At 40.6% G+C, this 23,751-nt stretch overlaps 1 protein-coding gene across 8 annotated transcripts in view; it reads right to left on the reverse strand.

Annotated features, from left to right (window-relative positions):
- Positions 1-234: 234 nt before the first annotated feature.
- LOC135484525 (cGMP-dependent protein kinase 1-like) overlaps positions 235-23,751 on the reverse strand; it is a 97,242-nt gene continuing 73,725 nt past the window's right edge. For 5 of the 8 annotated variants that reach the window (XM_064766116.1, XM_064766151.1, XM_064766142.1 and 2 more), the window contains 13 exons: positions 23,430-23,493; positions 21,088-21,165; positions 17,631-17,725; positions 17,137-17,205; positions 14,671-14,748; positions 10,094-10,180; positions 7,411-7,549; positions 5,692-5,831; positions 5,391-5,480; positions 4,847-4,988; positions 4,415-4,578; positions 3,684-3,936; positions 235-3,464 (listed from right to left, as the gene is read on the reverse strand). In XM_064766116.1, the coding sequence (XP_064622186.1) occupies positions 3,369-3,464; positions 3,684-3,936; positions 4,415-4,578; positions 4,847-4,988; positions 5,391-5,480; positions 5,692-5,831; positions 7,411-7,549; positions 10,094-10,180; positions 14,671-14,748; positions 17,137-17,205; positions 17,631-17,725; positions 21,088-21,165; positions 23,430-23,493 (1,495 nt within the window). In that variant the 3' untranslated portion in view covers positions 235-3,368. Of the gene's footprint in view, positions 3,465-3,683; positions 3,937-4,414; positions 4,579-4,846; positions 4,989-5,390; positions 5,481-5,691; positions 5,832-7,410; positions 7,550-10,093; positions 10,181-12,665; positions 12,684-14,670; positions 14,749-17,136; positions 17,206-17,630; positions 17,726-21,087; positions 21,166-23,429; positions 23,494-23,751 lie in introns of all 8 variants that reach the window. The other 3 variants (XM_064766159.1, XM_064766133.1, XM_064766125.1) reach the window with 2 other exon arrangements.

Here is a 23,751-nt window from a genome sequence, read left to right on the forward strand (position 1 = left end):
TCTAATGTTCAGCCAATCACTATTTTCCAGAAGCTGAACTGACCGGAAGTCGTACATAATGCTCCCTTACAATTGGTTCAAGGCAGGAGACTGTCCCGGTGAGGCAGGAAAAATCACTTCTGATTGGCCATGGCCACGACGCCATGGGGCGTTTCGAAATATTATTCATCCGCGACAAACAAGATGTAATGGACGGAGGATGGTTTTCCTTCGAAAACAGAAAAAAAGCAAGCATTTTCACTTTTCAATCACTTTATTCGTTTCTTTGATAAATCCACTTGATACAAAATATACAAACCAACTTCGACTTTACAATCTACATGGAACTACATAATTGATATTCATATTTGTCTTTGTACAAGTTGATACGATTAAAATGACGATGAATTTAATATACTGGGATGGCCATGTAATATCATATGCATTAATGTCTGAATGGTCAAAAAGTAGTATTCCGGACTTTCTATATGGGAAAAAGCACACAGAGCAGGGGCGGCTGAGCAGCAACGGCTGTGAGAATATAAAATTGTCTCTTGTACTGGCTGCGAGATGTACCTTCAGTTTCATACAAAAACAAAGAACCTTAGCGTTGCCAATAACGGGGTTTGGCAAGTATTAATTCTCGTTCTATACGTACTGGCTCGTCTCCTTGTCGTTCGAACTTCTGTCAGTGTCAGCATCAACAACTTAACTTAAGCCATGATTGTGTCAATTAACTGAAATGCTGACGTCAGCATTCCCTTAATAAGTCAAGATGATAACATGATTACATGATTATGCATTAGTTTGATACAGTGAATGAAGACATGAAACATGGATACAACTGTAGAGTGATTATTTTTCCTTCCCTGCATGGGTCATAACTGGTGACGTTTTGAAAAAATTCTCTTGTAGTTCTGATATATTGTTTAGAACTCCTGCATCATTGTGACTGAAAAAACCCAACTTCAAGTATTCAAAATAAGATGTCGAACATCCATCGTCATGTTCCCATCAGTAAAACGGTGTGCGCGAGGGCAAAAGAGGAACAGGACAGCTTGCCAGTGTCCGTTATACATGTTCATTGTAATTGGAGAAGTCTAAATGATCACTATACAGTATGTAGACATGTTAGTGACAATGATCACCCAAAAGGGGACGTCTCAAAACAAAAAATGATTTTTATAAATATATTCTTTGCATCTATATGTATTTACAATAAACTATGTCGCCATAGAAACAAATAAACGATTTAACAACGATTTAACGCAACAACTGAGAAAGTTAAGTTACTGTGAGAAATGAGTTGCGACTTCACAAATAGGGACGTCTCGCAAGCATAACGACGTACGTATTTCAAAGACCAAGCAACAAATCAAATTCTAGTTTCCCAATAACGAAACCCAGCTACATGAATACGACACGCGGATATCGCTCATACCAAAGGCAAATTGTTTAAAACTGTTATGCGTTTCCCTCCCGATCAAATTATTGTTCCTTCGGAAAACATTTCAGAATCACAGCAGTTCCTGTTACAAGAATTATCTTTGCCTGAATGCCTATCTCCACCTTTTCGTTTTCGAATTCGATGACCTCTTCCCTTGATGTATGCACACCACCGTCGAATTGGTGGGAACATATCGAAGCACAGTCATTTGCATAAAGTCCCACGTCACTGCCGACAGAACAAGTCTTACGTAATAATAGGACTGGCCCAAATCTTCTTAATAGATTAAGTAAAAAGTACGTATTTCGCCAAATACTGTACTTGTACGTACCAAGACGATCGTCAGTCAGAAGCGAAAACCCCATTGCATGCCAAAGGAGATTGATAGACCAGCCACAAAAAATTGTAACCGCGAGAGAACAAAATATGACCCGTCCCAGTCATCACTCCGGGAGTCACTTCACCGGAAGAAAATAAAGCTTGTAGGTGGGAAAGGTTGGCCAACAACTCGAGTTTTGTATATACACAGCCACAGAGTCTGATTGATTCCGCATGGATTCTGCACCCTTAGGTGGCCGACACTGATAACATTGCTGAGCAAAACAGCCGGGCAAATCCAAAATTAGAAGGATAGAAAATGACGCGAACTGTAAGTTGGCATATTAACTACACTCGTTTCTAGCTACACAGCAGCAAACATCATATGAACAGTATAGCACCCTGAACACCATCGAATATCTTGGCGAAGAGGTCGAAAATCACATGAAAAAACGCACCCTCCATCGCCAACCAACAAAGCCGATTTGTGATTTTCGCTCTCAATGCCTAATGTTCCCAATCCGGCTTTCCCTGATATGCCTAACTACGAGTTTTACCAACCACTGACCCAACAATCATCACAAACAACAGGATTCATCTCACGTCAGAATAACAAGGGTTTAGGCCCCTTACTTTGATATCAAGCTGGGAATCCACCATGATTTCTTTACGATGTGATTGCGATAGGGAGTTGTCAGTCCAATCATGACATTTCGGCACAGAAAGGAGTCCATCTAGTTCGATTCCAGCATCATCATTGTAAAGTAGTACGAGAATTTCATGGCCCTCATTCGTACGCTGGAGTGATTAATTTTTGAGATGATCATTCGGCAAGAACTCACGTTGACTGCGGTGGTAGACTTCTGCAGGAAGTACGTCACTTCGACCCCCGAAAAACAGAACTGACGCATCCCGTCGTCTTCATCGTTTGCATCTGCAGCCTAAATGTTACAACTTGGACTGGATTTAGCACGAAGGACATTGTTATGTTCATAACTAGCTGTGAAGAGTTGGACTCTCAGTGACATTTACAATTACTCGGAAGAGACATGTGCAACATACATTCACAGACACATCACACACAGTCACTGTTTCACTGCAGCACACAAGCCACGCCACTTGTGACCAAGGCACAGTAGTTTACATAACATAATAAACAGAGTAAAGGGAGAGTTTCAACTGAATTCATTGATTGAAAAGCATCATAGAGACCTAAAGTTTATATTTCATAAATTACAAGTATTGCAAATTGCCCAGAGGCGAGCATGATCAGAGCAATAGACTGGCAATTTAAAACTCATGGTTATTGCACCAGCCAAAGACCTTGCCGTCTTTTCATGTCGGCGGCCCGACAGAGATAACCAAGGGATTCAGTTGAGGAAAGTTGTCAAGGGTTCTACGCTGGAGGCGCGTGCACTTTTCTTAAGCATTAAAGGTTGATACTAAGTCGAACTGGAGCATCAAGCCAAATATTTCCACGTGACTGTCCTCATCCGCCTTAGTCGCATAGGAATAATGAGGAAAAAAACTGTTTTAAGGGGGTAATTTATAAACTGCACTTAGCACCATTCTGCATAAGACCCTCGAAGTATCACACAGTAGAAAATTTGCAAATGTTGCATGTCTAGAATTCTTCATCCCACCCTGACGTCTCATCAGGTGGAATGTCCATGTCTTTTGGATAGCTGTCGAAGTTGCTGAAATCTGTTGGTCCCTTAACCTGTAAACATAAAAGAGAAATGAAAGGAATTACGGGAATAGCTTACTGGAGGACGAAGACAGTTGGGACGATTTGCATTGCATTCAGAGAGGTGTTTATATCAAACCCTGAAAAGAAGACTAGAAAAGCTGATACAACTGTATCTGTGTTTTTGAAGTAAGTAATTATGCCCTCAGTTCAGGATTACCAGTCGCGTGCTATGGCAGACATTTCGCCTACCTTTGGTGTAATAGGGGGGACAATTGTCGTGTTGGCTAATCCATCCCAGTCGAAGCCTTGGAACCACTTGTGCTTCTTAATGTCCATTATCCCATTCTTGGAGTAACCTAATCTCTCAGTGGGATTATCCCGGCACAGCTTTTTGATGAGGGCGTGGGCGTTTCTGCTGATCTTCTTTGGGAATTCGATCACGTCTATTCCTTTCAAGATGATATTGTATGTTTTCATTGGGTCTGTGCCCGAGAACGGTGGGCTGGAATTTGAAGAACGAAATAAGTGTGATTACTGCTGTCAACTGAGACAATGCAGTGTACTTCTCTAAAACATGATGAATGTCTATAATGTTATCGCATCATGCTAGGGTATTTTAGACAGATTGTCGTCTTTGCACCTTGTCAGAAGTGGCGCGCGAGTGGGAGTTAAGCAGCAAAGAATGGTACTAGTGTATCGGTATTGTACACCGGGTACCGGGTACCAAGCGCATGAATGATTTCGATGATATATATGATCGACCGCAACCACAACCGATTTCAAGTAAGCTACATCGATGTCTAAGTATGTTCACCCACCCTCCTAAGACGCTTAGCAATTCTTAAGCGAGCGATGAACAGGGAATGCCACCTGTGTAGAACGGTTAACCACGAAAGTTGCGAGAAAAAACTGTTTTCATTAGGAGAACCAAATCAAAAGGAATTTCATAACCCGCAAATAAAATAATGAAGGAAACTGACCTGCCAGTAAGCAATTCAAACATGAGGATGCCTAACGACCAGTAATCAGCAGCGTGATCGTGACCCTTGTTCAATATGATCTCGGGAGCCACGTACTCGGGGGTACCACAGAATGTCCAAGTTTTTCTACCAATGCCAATTTTCTTTGCAAAGCCGAAGTCCACCTGGAAAAAACAATGGCAAGAAAGTATAATTCGGTACTCCATGACAATATCATATGGACCCCGGAAGTTTTATTTCCCTCCATGAGTGGTCTCGCTAACTCCCTATTGTACGGAAACACCATCCTGAGGAAATCAGGAGAAGCGAACATTAACCCCGGATTTCCTCAGGATGTGGAAACACTGAAATATGGGGAAAGAAGGTTCCAAGATAGGTAGAAATACGATGGCGTTTTACGGACTGAGGCGGATGACTGCTGTTTATACTTACCAGTTTGATATAGCCAGTATTGTCTAAGAGTAAATTTTCTGGCTTGAGATCCCGATAGATGATACCTCGGCCGTGTAGGTATTGGAATGCTTCTATCACACATGCTACAGCGAATCGGGCAGTGTTGTCATCAAAATTACCCCTGAAATTAAAAATCGTCTCGTTATTACCAGATTTAACTATTATACATGGGAATCCTTGTTAATCGATGTAGATTATGCCATTTTGCTGATAGCTAAATGAATAGTTATTTGATTGATTATTGATCGAAAATTCAACCTAATCTGCTGAGTCATGTTACGTAGCAGACCTTTGGTAGCGTAACGACAATTGACAATGGCCTACTTGCAGAACAGCTCTTTGATAAGCAGGGGAAGCTGAAACGGGTGGCATAGCCTAACATTGCAACATGTAGGATATAACAATCTAATTAGCCGACACCAAAAATCTATAGATTTTTGCCAACACTTATATTTCGATGAAATTCTATTGCACTTAATTTGAGGAAACACATAAGCCAACCAAAATAAGGAACAACGTATACCTATCTCTGAGTATCGTCCACAATTCACCACCTAAACACACCTCCATCAACATGTAGACGTATTTCGTATCCCTGAAAGTCCTAAATAACCTGCAAAGAAAGGCAAACACGAGAATCATTCACTAATTCAAATACGCCGGAGACAAACGCATTTACAATTTCTTGTAGTAAGATGATACTGCTGGGCTGGGTTGTTGAAGACAACGTTAGCCCTAGCAGTGGCGACCTGAGTTGGCAGGCACGGGACGACTTCATCAATGAATCTGATACCGGGGTAGCACGGGAGGCTACTGTCACTCACCGACATATAAACGGACACCTTGATTCCATCATGATTTTCTTCTCGGAGTAGATATGCTCCTGTTGTCTAGTTTCTACTATATGTTTCTTCTTCAGGCACTTCAAGGCAAACGTTTTACTTCGGTCTGTTATGAGTTGTATCTGGAATGAGAACGAATATACTCGTTGAAATGAAACAGACGAAGGGGAAAGACTTACAAAGAGAAATTACTTTGATTTTACAGTGTAAAAAGGATCGCTTTCCCTTCAAAAAGTTACCCAGAAGTATTAAGGTAGCAGGAAGGGTTGGGCGTTTGTGGTTTCTGAGTCTGAGGGGGTTGGTGTCTGTTGACTGTGCTTTAAGAGAGACTAGGCATGGCGCCAGTCTCTCTTAAAGCACAGTCAACAGGCATTTGGTCTCAGTATTTGGGTAAGTACAGAATCAAGGCAGCTCAGAGAGCAATGATTGAACGATGCTGTGGACAAGTCCAAGGATACTGCATCAGTCACGACCAACTTCTCATCAGAAAGTGTCACCACCAGCATATTCAATGTTCAGTTCCAACCTGTACCAGTCCAATGCACGCCTGTCATGGTCAGCAGTGGTCAGCTTAGCGCGATATGGAACATTCTTCCGAAACTCAAGCGAGGGAAATCTGCTCATTAGCATATCTCGCGCACTGCTCCTTCTTGTCAAACATCGTAGTGAAATCGTAATGGAAAACGTCTGGCTTTGCGCCAGACATTGAGACTAATAAGTGAAGAACTAATAGGTAAAGAACTTCTACTTGCGCGAGACTGCTGTGATAAAATTGTCATTGCAGAGACTCCGGTGACGTACACATATATTTTTTACAATCAAAAATGCTCTCAAAAGACGACATGGAATGATTATTTTATTGATATTTCCTACTATATACCTTCCAATTATCACTTTATACAAATAGATCGGCGTTAGGTCGCATGCTTTTCTTTCCTGGTGACACTATAAAGCAAAATAGTTGCAACCCCGTAAATGCGCTATAAGTCCAATAATAAGTGACGGTGACCCGTTATAAATGTTTCGCCAGCTTCGCTTTTTTGCCGCTACGCGGCGCTTTGGGCCCTTGCGTCTAGCCAAAGCCCGATGATAGATTTTTTAATTTTTGGTCAGGATATAGCAACATTGAGAATTCTGTCCATATATCAACTAACGGACATGCCATCCGGGTGTGGCGTGCATTCCTTGGACACAAGTTGATACACCGCACCAGAGAGAACGGCTAAGAAATGTGTCAAACCAAGTACTTTTTGAAAGTATTTTCATTTTAGATTTCAAGCCTATCCACATTAGCACTTAATGCACTGCTATTTCAAAGTGCACATAACCATCCCACCCTTCCCTTGGAAGTGAATAAACCTCAATCACAAACATAACATGTCAAATATATCAAACCCAAGCCTTTGAAACGCGATTCATTTTCAAATCTGGATGATTAACGAGGATGTTCTATCAGTTATTGGATATATCGGTATGAATTATCTGCGCTATCTTCAGATGAATTCAAAACTCTGTATGAAATAACACCCAAGGTAAATCAATGCTGCTGGTAAAATAGATTGAGAAGACGAAGGGGGCGATTCAGTGAAATGCTCTTCGTCGTCTCGAGTCTGGCCTTCGACGGCAGACGACAGCAGTACTGAGCATTGCCAACTTGAGAATGATTAAAATGTCCTTTTCTGATTTTGTTTCTATACTTACCAGTTCCACTCTACCAAAGCCACCCATACCAAGCGTAGCTACTACATCGAGGTCTTCTAGTTTAACAAATGCAAATTCACTATCAAAGGCTTCTTTGCTTGGTGAAGCCTGCGCTTCGGAGCCTGAGCTTGAACTGGCTCTGAAAGAACAAGGAAACGTGCATTTAACATGCGTCAGTAATCAAAGCTAGAAAACTCTTTATTCCCCTGTGAAAAACCAGTTGTGTAATAGCAGGATCTGTTTATCTCGAAGTATATTATACTTTTGGCCGAGGGATTTTATTAACCAAAGGAACATCAGGCATAATGGTTTAGAAGCCCTCGTCAGGCTTAAATGAGTGCCCACATGCACAGTATGTTTCACGTACATGTAAACAACTTAAACTGTACACTTCTTACGAAAATGTTGGTACATGTACTTTCAAAACATAGGCATGTACAAATGTATGCAGATGGTCCTATTGAAGTGACTTTGGTGTAAAATTAGCCCATATTACATAAGCTTTGAAAATATACGTCATACTTTAAGCCATTCAAACATTTAATACATTGTTGCATACACGTTTATTCATTTGATACTGGTTTTTAAAAAGAAACTGGAGATGACATGTAAGACGATACAGTCATCCCTGGATATGTCAAAAACGTTATCTGTCAAACCATGCTTCAAAGTATTATTTTACAAAGTTCATATTTCTTTATTTCCTATCTTCAATCAAACTCCAGGATTTAAGATACCGAGCAACATACTATATTTCTTTTGAATGCTAGCGATGCAACTTTTAAGGCTATAGCATTTTAAAGTTTTGACATTTGGTGTTCATCAATTTTGTTTCGACGTAGTTCCAGGAATCAAACGTCAAATGAAAACATCCATTTCTGAGAATAAACTTTTTTACACAGGTAGGAGGTTTTTTCCGACTTCTTAACGGTTTCTCTAACTTTTTCCTGATTTATCCGACGAAAGTCTGACATTGTCCGACTTTTCGATGAAAGGTCGTTTTTCTCGAAAACTTGTGAAAAATACTAGGGCTTCCCAAAATAGGGCATTAAAGATCAAAGGCCTATGTTGAATGAGGTTAATCGGGTGACCCAGTTGAGTGAGTGAAGTAGTATTCACTCTTTAGGGTCACTATGTGTGCTCACACCTCTTTAACACATTCAACATAGGCTTGATGTTTGTTACCCTATTTTTGAAGACCTGGTATTTTTAACAGGTTTTTTTAGAAATCCGACCTTACAGGGAAAAGTCGGACTTTTGTCGGATAAATCAGGAAAAGTTAGAGAACTAGTTAAGAAGTCGGAAAAAGCCTCCTAGTGATCAAAGAACCCTCATTTGGTCTAATTTTAGAAACTCCCCAGAACTTAACGCAACAGTAAGATGGTGAGCATTTAATAAACAAAGCACACAAGGCTGATTAAATCATCATTCGACAGATCTTTCAAAAAGGATTAGCAGCAACGTGTGTTAAGAAAGCGCATCCTTTACCATGCCGGAAAATAGAATGCAATCCCTTTAAGACCATGCCAAGCAGAGAGAAGGAAATCAGGGGGACGACTCGGTTCCAAAATGTGATATATCTATATTGTGTTATTTGTTATTTTGAGAAAAATGCGATTCAATATTGAATTGGAATTAAACAGAGAAATAAATTACACCGCATATTTTTGTTCATGTATTTCTGGGACCTAACGGGCGAGAAACTTCGAGGAACAAATTGAACGTTAATGTAAACACTGTGCATTTCTCATCGACTGGTGTATTTTCGCCTGGTTAGGAATGAATGAGTTTCGTTCCGATTCCAGTTCTGATAGCTAAATCAAAACGCTTGCGATCATTTCCCAGTTGTGACCTAAAATAGTATTGACGAGTGTTGACATTGGACCATTCTGTGAGATAGATGTAGACGTTAATGGGTTATTGAAGGAAACGGCATACCCATTGGGCAAGATACTTTCACCAAATATAGCGACACTGGGTAAGACGGATTCGGAAAAGAGAGGGAAGCTGAAAATAATGAGAGAGTTAATTGATTAGTAATCTATGGTGCAATTATGATTATGTATATTCTACCTGGTGGAGTTAATCAGTTTAGACCATTTATACCAAGCATTGATATCCATTGCTGCCAACCCTAAAATTTCACAAAGAGTAGGAAGATCAAAGAAATGTCCCCAAAAATTCTTACTTTTCAAGAAATTTCATTATTTATTACAAAATAAGTTCTTGATACAGTAGTTGAAGAAAGCCGTATCTTCCAGAAGCATGCTTCCTTACGGCCGCAAAATTCATGTGATGACGCCAAAGCAAGATTCGTACACGCCATGCATTATAAAGGTATGCTCCGTGCCAATGTTATATTAGAAGTTTACTAATCTGTGTCACAATACAAATATTATCGACTCCTGGTTTTTAATATCATTGCTTCCAGAAAGAATGCGTTAGAAACTGTGTTAGCATTCGACCATGGACGTCAGTAGTTATTAAAATCGGACAATACATACATTGACAAGTATATTTACACAGCGATATCGATGTCGCTTTTTCGCATCATACGAGTTAATGTAAAGCAATCAGAAGAAAGATGCCACTGGCCGTAAAGCGAGATGCTGTTATAGAAGCCAGATCTCATTCGCAAATGCCTCAAACAGTTCATTTCTACTGTGCAAATCAAAGAACATACTTAGACTCTTTGCTACCGATTCTATACTTGTTTAAACGTGAATTTGTTAAGGTTTTCAGCAAAGTGTTGTAGTTTTTCTTCTTAAGCCTGTAAAGAAATGTCAAATGTGCTTAGGTTAAGAACAGTGCTAGCAACACCCGAAATGAGATCCCACCACAGGGAGAATATGACGTTTCTGTAGAAAAGCAGTAGAGATTGAGTGAAAAATTAATTAACTCGTTGGTCTAGACATAAAGCTTGTTATGGTGGTCACGCATGTAAGCTGAAAGTGATATCGCTCCATCACCTATATGAAGAAAAAGTGAATCAGCTACAGGACTATGATTAGAGAGAAGAGATGTCCGAATTTCTGTGGATAAATGACAGGGAATAGTAATTAGGTGTACGTAACAGTACACTTTCCCGTTTTCGCGGCACTAGTCTTACCCCGATCCCCAAGCACATAAATGTACATATTACCCCTAATGTCACAAAAACGCAATTTCCGGGCTAATATTTGAGATTGGTTCCGCACGCTATACCAGATACGTTGAGCGTGCTAGATACTTTCAGCATTAAGGTTCCTTTTTTCGAAGAAAAAGGGTTCTCCCTATCTGCAATTGCTTTTATATCATCTTTGAACAAATTCGAATGGTTTCCCATCTAAAATTCTCTGGCAGCTGCGACTGCACTTTGCTTGAGGGAACATCAAAGCATCTCTGATTGAATATTAATGTTATTCCTTAGCCATCATGAGACCGACGGCGCATGTTGCTCATACGGCCATCCTTGAATTTCACCAGAAAATATCACAAAATAGTTTGTTGAATAACTCAGTTTTGTATGCGGCTGTCTACGGTGGCTGGGAAAGGACATCACATGATTTCTTTTTTCAACATGAAAGGTTTTTTTTCTGTTCCTGAAAAAAAATGTTCATGTTGAAAAAAAAATCATGTGATGTCCTTTCCCAGCCACCGTAGCTGTCTGTGCCAGTGCTAAATGAGAATTTTCCTCAGCGGAAATCGCCATATATGTATTTTATTTTACAACCGCACACATTTCTTACGCAACTAGAAAGCCATTCCTTCTCACAAACTATTTCGATAAATTCTGAATAGTCATAATCATGATGTCACTTCCACCATGCAATTCCCAAATTAACTGAGGTAAATTTAAAAACAATAATTATACTAATTATCAATAAATTATACGCCATTCGACAGAATGTGACAACTCTCAATTAGGCTGCCGTTAAAAACAAGTGTTTCCGTTTAGTTACGTTTCCTGAGACAAGAATTTGTCATCCCCGATACTCGCGCGGGATTACCAGGCTCACTGCGAGAGTGCCCAGTAACCATAATACGTCTCGAAGACGTCATTGCGTGGCCATTTATCACAATTATTAGCCTTTTAATCACCCGCAACGAAAAAAACCAGATAAAGGAAAAAGATAATTCTGAGAGTGGTTTCGATTTTGAGTGATGGGCCCTGCTGGATCTTTATTTTACTCCAAATCATTGTCGTACCCATCGCACAAATGTTAGCACTCTCTATAAGTTTTGTTTCTTGACAAGGTCATTATTGGTTACTACAGAAAACGTTCAGTTTCTGTTATCTAGATTTTGGTCACTACCGAACTAGACAGTGTAATTGTCCCTTACAGCTGGTCAAACCCCATATGCAATTCTCATTAAGCTCAGTTGATTGCCTCTAAAACTAATGACACCAACTGATACAATACCCTGGACTGACAAGGGGCCAAACCAGTAATTCATTATCTCGAGCGGATCCGATTGTTTGTTTGGCGATTTATCGCTTAGAGCGGCAATCGTAATTTGATTGGTGATCAGTGATGGATGATCGGATATGTAGAGGACACCTGTTTGATATAGTTAGGAAATGCACATACACATGGTCGATACTAATAATTGTCCGTGGCCAAGTTCATGATAAAAAACGGCCAACGGGTTGTGCCCAGAGAACTGAGCGAACCCTCGCGGAAGGACCCGCAGCTCACAGTGTGAATCGGCGGCTTGGTTCAACTTTGGTTAATGATATTTCGTGCTCAATATGTAGACTGTGCATAAACTACACACTGTCGTGATGGTTACTGAGTTAGAAGTATCACTGCGGTTATCAACTACTGAACACCAGAAAAAGATATTATGATAAAATATAGATGCAATATACATTGAAATGGAAGCCGGTGCAGTTGCAGTATCGTTTACTAACGTCAATGGACTATTCTTCACTGTCTTTTGGTAGCGATTAGGGATCTTCGGTAAAGTTCCTGCTCTTGGCAAAACTCTTGAAAACCTGAAACCAAATCTATCATTAACGCAAGGATATAAAGTATAATCAACTAAAGGACCCAGATGCCATCACCAAAGGTTCACAAACGTGCAAGGTCTGAAGGTTGAAAGTTAGAAGAAAGTAAAACCTCAGGGATAATACATTTCATACCAGTAATTTGCTGTATAAAAGCGTTAAGCCAACAATATTGGACAGCTATATAGTTTAGCAGTTTGCCGCTCCATTCCCATGGTAGGATAGTATATTAAGTCCACCACTGATCAGTTTAACAGATACTCACTTTTTAGTCTGGCCTCTGCTGGGAAAGGAATAATTTGAAGAAAGTAACTTATCAAATCATATTAAACATAATGGGTTGGGGTAAAACATACATAGATCATTGTTAGGTGTAACGCTTGGTCATATACCATGCGTAACTCAATTATGGTTGTTCCTTTCAAAATGTAAAACTTATAACATCAAGTGCCAAGCTACTGCTGCTAAAGGGGTGAATGTCGTTCATATTCGAGGAAGGTTTGTCGAAAAAGAAAGCTATACTGGAGGGCACTGTTCATTCTTCCTGTCGTGTCAACAGTGACTGGAAGTCCGTAACAAAACCGCTTATGCTAGTAAAAGGCAGGAAATTGAATATGCGAATTTCCATTTCAAATCGGCTTTAATCTGATCTCAAGAATGTTGATATCACGAAAAGTATAAAATTCAATTACGAACTTGATATGATCAGTTCTTGGAAGGCCGAAATCGCTTGTACTTTGGCATCAGGAAATGCACACCAATATGTACAGTAAGCGAATTTCTTGTTGGCTTGAAGTGGACTCTGGCTTGTGCATTCAGTTACGGATTACCAACGAAATGAGGTTTCGTATAGAATTGAATTTAACCATCATAAATTGGAAGGAAGCCCTGGTTATTCAGTGGTTTGACTCAGAAATTCAATAGTGACCAGTAAAACTAATTGTTCTAGACTTAATAGAGGATGAGCACTTTATTTTCGAAAGCACAAGCAAGCCAAAACAGGTATAGCCCCTATGTTCTTAGTCTGATCGAGGTTGCATCGCATGAGACTAGTTGGTTTATTTTTTCATTGGCTGCTCGTTACTCTTGGAAATTTGACCAACAAGTGAGCTACAGTAACGCTTTCGACATCGTTAAAGGATTGGGTGCCGGACAGCTAAACACTTAACATTACCATTACTGCATGTCCGTTTAAGGCAATAGTTTTGTCCTAGACTTAGTTCCTCCCCGTAGGGCTTTCCGATGTTTACGCGCGAGACAGCGAGTGAGAAACCTCTGAGTAGGAATCATCCAGACGTAAATATTTTGCTTTCAAAGACACTCAGAGCCTGGGGATACTGCTTAAGTATACTCTCCAAACAGGTGCATCATCAACTAGCGATGGTTTTATTGATTCAAGACGTACCATGGTACATAACGTCTTACTTTAAAGGACACGGACGATATCCTCCAGAGCGAAAGGATATCGGTCGCCGCTGATGTCAGAGCGTAAATATATTTTCCAATAACCGGCGCGGAACAAAAAAGCTAAGGTTTCGTGGGAATCAATAGAGGACCTGATGATATTCTATTGTTCTTCTGTATCGGATATTATTTGTTTTTGTTAGCAATGGGATATAAAATAGGAATTGTCTTGGAGGGATTAGGTTGAGCTTTGTCTTACTTGGCGGCAAGATATCGTCTGACCATTTAAGGTAACAAAGGTACATTTCCCGAGTCGATTGCCGATGATGTTTTTGCGCTCGGTGAGCCGAGGTCTAAAAGCAAACGCTTCTGAAGCGATGTTGTTTTCGGCTCTGGTGATCATAAAGGCAGAAAGATAAAGTACATTTTGTATATGCGTGGGTTTTCCTGCAGCTGATTGAACTAGAAATATAACAATTATGACCAATTATGAACGAATTATGAGCTTTGGCAACCAACCTTTATGATATTAATAAGGAGTGGAACATACCGAGTTGGTCTTTTTTCTTATATTGTTGCAGTACCTAGAATGTGTAGAACATCTCGGGCTCCGAAAATATTACTGTTATTTGCTGACAGGTTAGTATTTCTTGAATCTAACAAATTGCTTTACGGTCGAATCGATTCTTCAAAACAGATATGCTAAAGAAATTTGTATTCCATCACGAGCTGTAAATGTAAAAGGTAATACGAATATCGTGTCGTTTCGCTGCTCCTAGGAAAAAGGAAATAAAGGTACGTGTCAGACACGCAATGACAATACAATTGGCTGATTGGTATAAAGATAAAAACAAATTATAACTAACCTTTGTGCCCCTCTCGCCTCGTCTCCATAGTCCTTTTCTCGGAATTCGTTCAGATCTCCTATCAAATGATTGAAAGAACTGAAAAAAGAGCAAACAAAACCAGTCAAAAATGATTCGGATGGCAATTAATTTCAGATTCCCGCTGGAGCAACAAAATTGATGATGTAATTTTTTCATACTACATGGAATTCGACATGGATAAAAGCTGTGCGTTTATTTTCTTTTAAAATTGATCCTGAGCCTTCCCTTTTACATAATTACTTTATGCAAATATCTTCAATTTGATACATTATTGATTGTGAATATCTAAATTAATTCCATTATCGCTATAATATCGGTTTAACCGCGAATGCCGTATGGAGCCAACCAGTCTTCCCAGGGCTGTAATGGATGGAGTGAGGTGAGTACGAAAGGGAGAAGTGAGACTCCAGTTGAGGTTTGATAGGAGCAGTCGCAACATGGAAAGGCAACAGTCATCTAAAGTTTCAATGCACATGTAGTTGATTTTTCTACCTGTGATTAAGGATTATACAAATGCACATATGTTGACATACACAAGCCAGGTGGATCTTGTTTTGATCTTCTTGAGTCATAGACATGACAGAACAGCTAAGGAGTTTTCCTGTTCTGCTGTCGACTCCCAGAAATGCCATGCGGCATTCCCGGTCAGTTTGTGCCAGAATGGTCATTACGTTATTTCCCCACTTATCTCGTAGTTATAAAAGAATTCAAGCCTATACCCAAACACTCAGTCTATTGTATTTAAACAAAGCCCGCTCGCACCTAGGCCTAAAGTCCAATTGTTCCACGGTCTAACCAAAGGATTACCAGGGTAAATCTTGATAACATCGACCCCACGAAAGGGCTTTCATAGCGGTCGATGGGCTTAAACTGGCAACGGCCAATAAGCGCAATGGTGAATCGGTGAGACTAATGCCTTCAGCCATTACTCCCTTTATCCAATTTAATCTAGATTATGAAAATGAATTACCCACACTTGGGCTAATTACGTTAAGTGATAGTAATTGCGGTAGCTGTCGGAATTTCGACGAGCTAATCACACGTTGGTAGACTAGTGACGGTGAGGGAGGTTACACGATTATCGTATAAAGCACGTTAATGAGAAGTTCGATAGAATTTAATGAACCAGGTGTCCTGAAGATACCGTTTTAACACAGCTTATTGGCGCCCTTTGAACTTCGCTTGGGGCTACAACAATATAGCATGTGTACCAGGTATGCCTTCTTTTAGCTATCCTCGTGACCCCAACAACTGGAAGTTGATCTGATCTTTCTGGTTTGATTAGTAAGAGAGACTAAGTGGTCACGATTCCGGGATGGTCAGAGATCGACAAAGTGCATTTAATAACAGTGGAACATCGTTTAACACTAGCTTTTGGCAAAAGACGACTGAGCAAAGCTTCACAGCTAAAACACACAATACAATCGAGTAAGCTTGAGGGAAAGGAGGTATAATGTCACACCAAAAGGGGAAGGTTAACCGAAATGGTCGTCCTGATAAACGAATGCTTGCTCGCCACTCGGAATTGGTGATGAATATCTCAGATTTATCACTGAGTAACTAAAGCGATCGCCTTGCTTTATTAATTTACGCTTTGTTCACATAAGCCCAAGATAAACCTAATAAACGATCCCTTGGAGAAATATCACTTAATGGAAGGCAAACCATAGCAAGGGTAAACATTTGTATTGGGTTTGAGTCAATTCATTGAAGGGGACACGATGCAGTGATTCTTGAGTGCCGTGGAGTGCATCGATCGCCGTCAACGAAGTGAGTTAATCACTACAGGTCGACTAACAGCTTCTACGGTACCTGTGCGTTCAGATCGAAACCATTATGCTCTTAAAGTCCATTTTCACGGGTGTATGATAAAAGTTGCCAAAGAAAAGATAAATAATATCTGATAGCCACGAACGACAAAGTACGTTGTTTGTACTTTTACCGACGACTTTTTTCTCGACTCCTACGTAGAGACTGAAGAGGATAGTGTCGTGTAAATAATTTAGTACATGACTTGACGATAAGACTGGCCTTCGTGGTTCATCGTTCGTAGGAGATGCGGATCCTGCCTAATATTCACATCGGGGAAACCTGGCTGCGTCTTACATGCGCGTATATTTGCAGCTATTTTGGTTCGAAACGGCTTTACTTTGCACTACTGCTGTGACTATGTGTGTTATGTGCAGGGAGAAAGACGCATACTTTTTACCCTTACCAAGCAATTAAAGGAATTCAGGCCCAGCCCAATACACGGTCTATTGTCTTTAAACAATGCCCGCTCCCACCTATAGGCCTCACTTCGTATTGTCAAATGATTATCAGGACAAATCCTGGTAACATCGACCCCCACGAAAGACCTTTCATGGTGTCGATAGGCCAAAAGCGGCAAGGGCAAATGAGTGTACTGGAAAAGATGAGGGCAAAGCTATAGAAATTTTAACTTACTCTCGATCCACGGTGAGACACTCCACACCAGGCGCAATGGCTATCACATTTGCTGTTCTTTTATCCTCGCTGCAAGATGAAACACACTTTAAAGCAAAATAGAAGTTAGGTGGTAAGAAAAGGTTCATATTTTGAGACTTTAGTGAATTACCATTAGAGGACGTTTTGAACACATTTGGGTCCAAGAAATAGTGTAGGAGAGGGGCTTGCATCTGCTACGGATTACGAATACGTACCGTAGATCTACATAAATGTCAGACCTGAGATAGCACAGAATTTCTTTGAGAAGTTATCTGTTTTCAACTTGGTAGTTCGTTAGATGAGAACTTGCAAACTCATGATTATTCATAATGATAATTGTATTTCATTAATATCTGTGTGACCGGTTACTCTAAGGCTGTTGGTCACGGTTTCGAAACCCTTTGATGAAACCAACGTTACATTGTTTGATTGTTTTCGCTGTGGATCGCTGAAGTCATCTTTCACCAACATACCTCAGCAACGCCTTCTCTCCAAAGTAATCGCCTCGCATTAACATTCGAATAAGCTGCGGTTGATCTTTACCCTGTACAAGCTGTGTAACCTTCACCTAAAGAAAAAAAACAATATTTTAAACTGTAAACCGCCAATTTTAGCAGGCGCTTTGATTGTCGTAGGCGACATCATGTGATTGGCGGAAGCCAACTGGATGAACAGTACGACGGACTAACGTGAAACCTATTCACACCCTAAATCTAAAATCTGACCGGTATCGATTTTCGAAATTGAACGCATTTCAATATGAAATCTCATCAATCGCCTGACCGACCTTCGGCTTCATCTCAAGGCTACTACAGACAAATAAAGTTGTTCAAAATCATGGTCCAAAAGATGGCCTGAAGGCGGGATACAGCGGACGAAATTTGATCAACCTTGTCTGCTCGGCTGAAATTCAATTTCATTCCGAGGAGAATCAATGGAAATAACGTTACTATTCGCCATTTGCCCGCACTACGTATCAAATACATTGGATTCGTTGGGTAGAAATGGACCGATGGCTATATTTAAAAAGGTGTTGGGTTGGGAAATGTGTTTGCCGATTCTAGTGGACGTCATTCGATTGGAAGTAAATCCATCCGGTAGAAATATCCGCTTTATAAAAAGGTGTGTTCGTGTGCTTGGGAAACGGTGAAGGATGCTACTCCGCATTCCGTGTGCATCTTAACCTTAGGCACTAGATGTGCACGAAAAGGCATGGTCCCTCTAGTGGTCTATTTTATGGAAACATTGAAATAAGGGGAACAGCCAAAAACATTAACATTTTGGTTAATGTAACGCCCCCGAATAGAACTGATCATTTGGTCATCAGCAAATGCAGAAAAAGCAGCCATCCTCCGCTCACCCCAATGATATTTCTAACTGACCAGTAACCATTAATGCTACACCAACATGATTTATGTGATCAATTTGCGGGTTGTATCGACGTGTCGCAAAGATCAGTCAAACATCAATTACGGGGAGTATCAAGCGGATATCATCCGATCTCCCCTTAAGCCCGGAAACTTCCTTCAAAAGGTCAGCTCTGTGATCATAAATGAGCAGGGCCCCGTAAGGGATGTCCAAGATTCACCTTGAGTGAAAGAAAAACGTAGAGGAAAAACTTGGTGCGTCCAGTCAATTTACCGGTCGCCTTGGGGAAGGCACTAGTCAAAGATTGTGATTACCAGCAAGTTAAAGTCCTTTACTCTCTGCCAAAAGAAGATGAAAAAACTGTTTGCCTATAGGCATTTTCATCCTCTGCCAACAAAACATGTGACAAGGCTATTGGAATGATTTGTAAAGGTAGGTCTCGTCAACGTCTTTGCAAAGCTATAATACGTATGAATGCTATGAGTTGCTGTCGATAGTCCTGTGAAATCCTTAAAGCTGAGAATAATTTTTTTGGACATCCAAAGGGTGCAAGCTGAGGTGTGTTCCTTGTATTTATCGCTGATGAATAAAGATCAAAGCACCAAATAACGAACTAAAGGGAAAAGGTCAACAGCAGGAAAACCAATGTTAAGCAATTCGCCATAAGGAATGGGGTTAAGGTGTTGCAGCACAACCCACCATAAGCAGGTCTTGATCAAATTGCCTCGCTCGTGAAGAATACCTCTAGTGATCTACCTGGTCTTGAGTTATGTCGAATGAGACAGACATGTCACCTTATCTCTAAATAACCCAATAAGAGAAGATAAATGCTGTGCCCCTTGGACAGATTCACACTGATTGCGGCAGTTCCGAATGAGATTTCAGGGGTCAGCGTCATCAGGGGACTTCGCGACAAACTGGGAAATTATCTGGAGGGCAACAGAGCCTAATTAGCGTGTAGGAAACAGGGACTCCTGATCGCTTGATGGAGAGGGCGAGGGGAAGGTAAGAAAGTCACGCTACGGAGTGAACGGCAACTTTGCACTAAGATCACTCTTTCTTTCTAACACGCATTTCGGCAAAAATCAGGATCAAGATATTTCACCCAAAAAGCAAGATGGCCCTTTTATGCACTCATTATGTACAGTTGTATTCGTCTAGATCAAACAAAAACCTCTTCATTTCTCGAAAGACTAAAAGGAAACGTAGAAAAGATTTTCGCGACGTCTGAAGAATTTTTTTTGTCGGACGTGAGGTTTCAAACCCATCACTTCAATTTCCTATTACCGGTAACCACCCGTGCATGTAATCATGATAATCTTAATTTGTCTATGTCGTGACATCGGTGGTATCTTCTTCTGTATATGATTGGGCGTGTTGTTAACACGTCTATCATTTTTTAAATTACCAAATGTCAGAGGTTGAAACCTCAGGTCATACTCTTATAGTACTCTGAGGATTCTGGTGATTCATTAGAAGACAAGATCACATTTCAGTGTTTATCTGCTTGTATCTGTTTTGAAATATGTTTCAACACCATGGCAGGCCAATGTAAACATGATTGCAATGAAAACCTGGTAACTTGTTACATTTCAAATGATGAATAGCTACTGCGCGATTTCCCGGGAGCAATTCAACCCGGTGCAGTGTCTGTGAGCATTTCTGTTTGCAAGTGTTTCCTCTGCAACAGATGGTTGTTGTTAGTTACGTGGTCGCATTATACTGGGAAAAGGGGACCAATAAGAGGAAAGGGGAACAGGGAAACAATCACAGATGATACACTAGTTATAACTCAACATAAAGATCAAGGAATTGCAGATTTCTTGTGACAATACATCACCTTCCTTGGGATCATCTTATACCAAAAGTCTTAAGTAACTAACCATTTTGATTGGTTCAATACTGATGACTGCATCGGTGAAGCAAGATGGCGGGCTTCTGATTAGCTAATAAGACGGGAAGCTTTATAAAATGCTGACTGGCAAAAAGTGGTGAATGATTCTGTAAAGCAGTATAGAACACTCCAAGAAAGACAATTGATCATGTCAACTAAAATCATTCTGACGACAGCACGAGACGCAGACGACATCAGGTCACTTGTTGAGTACCAATTCCGGATGATCAGTTACGGAGGTGGGCATTGATTTTTCTGACAGGATGCGACATTCGATATGGGGAGAGTGGACAACGAGGGCATTAGCTAGCTAGGAGGAGGTGGTCCTATTAGGGACGTGTGTAGTTGAGGGAAATGACTTCCTCGAGGAGTTAGGGCTGCAGTGCTAGGCGTGTAGAGCTACTCGCGATTTGTTGATCGAGGTTTACGCCAAGAATCCCTCATGTGTGGTACCAAGTAGAAGAGTAGATGAATGCGGGAATGAGTTCCTCAATGAGTTAGTGAGTGTATATAGAGCTGACTTTAGAGATAAGCCACGATTTCCGAATACTGACAGAGAAGTCTTATCCACTGATGGTGGAACAGTAACTTCCAGTGACAGCAAATGGGGCGAGCTTAAGATGTATTTACTTCGACCCACTCTATCACATGATGACAAGAAGACTTACCTCTCCCTTATTGATGATGAAAAATGAATCACCCGCGGAACCTTCTCGGCAGATGTACTCCCCTTCGTGGAAGAAGTCCTGAAAAGAGATAACAAAACATTACCTCAAGGGGAAGCAGACTTAGGGGCAAGGACCATACTGGTTTAGTGCTAGCAGTGCGAATCGGCCGTTCTGCAACTACTTGTGAGTCGCAGGTTACGCAAAGGACAATCAGAGATCAACCTGAGATGCTAGAGGCACATGTCAGAGTCGTTACAACCCTGGTGTTGAAGGCACTCTTGAATCAATGGCAAACCAATGAGGTATCGTATGAAATTTACTTTTAATTACATTGATTTCACCGCTTATCCTATCCACTTCTAATTTGACTGGTAATGAAACTCTCAAATCAACGGCAAACCAACCGGGTCTACAACATGTCAAATCTCAGGTACTGATTTCATCCCCGATTTCACCACTCATCATGTTCATTTTTGATTGGATTAGTAATTAAAGATTTTAAGTCGAAGCGGGGCGCGCTATTGTTCAAAGAACAACAATGATTATTCTAGTAAAATGACAAGCGATATGGTGAAACACTATACGAAAATCGATGGAAAACTAATAAACCCCTTGCATTATGGAAGTCGGGTCGGCGATAAGAGGTGGCAAACCAAGCGAGGATCAGATACCCGATTTGATTAGGGAAGCCATGAAGATGGTATAAAGGCAAACGGCACTTTATAGTGTGTCGGCACTTTGAATGAACGCCCGAGGTAGGAAATCATTGCTGGCAATTCTGTCAAATAGATACATATCATAATCACCTCGTCATGATAATAGCCACCGAGGGATTGCTCGGATTCTTTGGAAGAGTAAAGAGAACTTCGTAAAGAATGCAAGAAAGAAAGCTCCCAATATGTCACCCACTTCTACAGCGTCAGGGCGTACCAATATAATATGGCCAATTTGACAGAAAGGTATATGATGAACAAAAGAGAAGCTACATGTAGGTTACAATGTCATCAGTTTATATTCAGTTCAGCAAATGGCATCTGGTCATATATCGGGCTATGCACGTCCATAGTAACGTTAACGTCACCATCAGTAAAAAAAATAGGTAACTAGGCTCGCGGATAAGTACTCTTGTCAACGGGATGAAACGTTGTGCCCACATCACTAGAATAACAAGGACTAGGCGTTCTACAAGGTAAAAAACGAATTTCTGAAGATATGATATCAGTCAAAACTGTCCAACAAAACTTTGCAATATCGAATGGTCTTCAGAATCATATCAGTCTAGCCTCGTTAATTAATCTCATAACAAACTAAACTTCTAAAAACCCCAGCGGTTTTGAGAGGGATATACATAAATGCCGTGGTCACACTGGGGTTTTAACACGAATTGAATTCGAATTAAAACGTTGATACGTATTGGGGCGTCACACTCAATTCGGTTCATACCGATCTCAATCCGCTTTAACCAACACGGTTCTTAAACCGAATTGAATGCGAATCAGCTAATCCGAATCAACGAAACCGTATTGAGATTTCAAGTGTGACGCGCTTGATACGAATTAATAATTTCGATCGCACTGTGCATGCGCCCGGCGCACTTCCTCTTCCGTTAATTCTCCGCGCCAAACTTCTATCAATTCAATTGATTGTGCTAGTCTTGTGGGATGTGCTGAAGTGAATGCCTGGTAAATGGTAGAGTTATGATCTGCCAAACACAATATGAAGATGTTTATAGAATAATTTTTTCATGCAATTTTGAATAGATTTATTTTTGTACGGAGTAAAGTTGATCTTATCAGAGGTTTGATTGTTTGTTACGCCACAGAGACCAAAGATTGAATGGTGAATGGCCTAGGAATGTATGCTGAATGAAACTGTTCTTGTATTTTTTTATGTATGTATGTACATGTACTAGAATTTGCTTCTTGCAGGATCTGCAGATTGAAATTGAATGCTTGATGTTAGTATACGCATTGAGTGTAGCGCGTTTTAAACCGATTTGAATGCGTATTCGGGTCAGTGTGACGCGACCGTTCTGAAACTGGATTAACCAATTCGTATTCCGGAGAGCGCTCTACGGAATTCGGTTTCAATTCGCATCCAGTGTGAACACACCATAAGCCGAACCATTAGATAATTAACTGTGGCATCTAGTCAGTCGTATTGATTATTATGGTCATACGAGTAGTACTACCAGCTGTCTCCCTACCCCAGGGCGGGGATTGCACGTGGGTTGGTTTGGCAGTGTCATGGCCGACGCGCCTGCGGTGGGGATTATACAAACATGGTTATCTAAGTGTCTAGAATGTAATGGTAATGAAATAGGTAGGCCAACCTCTACTTACTATTTCCAAAACGTCTGCTAATTTTGCAACCTTGTCGGTAGGAAGGGATCGCAGTAAAGGAACGCTGAAATATTTTTAAAACAGTTTGTTATTATCATATAAGGATATTATAGTAGCTGATACGCTACCCGGGGTATATTTAGAGTTAAACCGCAAAGAAAGTCATCAAGGGGTATCTTGGTAATGGTAGTTCTATTACATCGCCACTCAAATCTACTATGACATAACTAATGCGCAGTATACATACAATGTAGCCATGGATTGTTCAGCTATCAAATACTGCAACTTTTCCTCCAAAAGTATACCGTATTTCACAAAGGGC

Source organism: Lineus longissimus, chromosome 1, assembly GCF_910592395.1.
Source record: "Lineus longissimus chromosome 1, tnLinLong1.2, whole genome shotgun sequence".
Taxonomy (NCBI): domain Eukaryota; kingdom Metazoa; phylum Nemertea; class Pilidiophora; order Heteronemertea; family Lineidae; genus Lineus; species Lineus longissimus.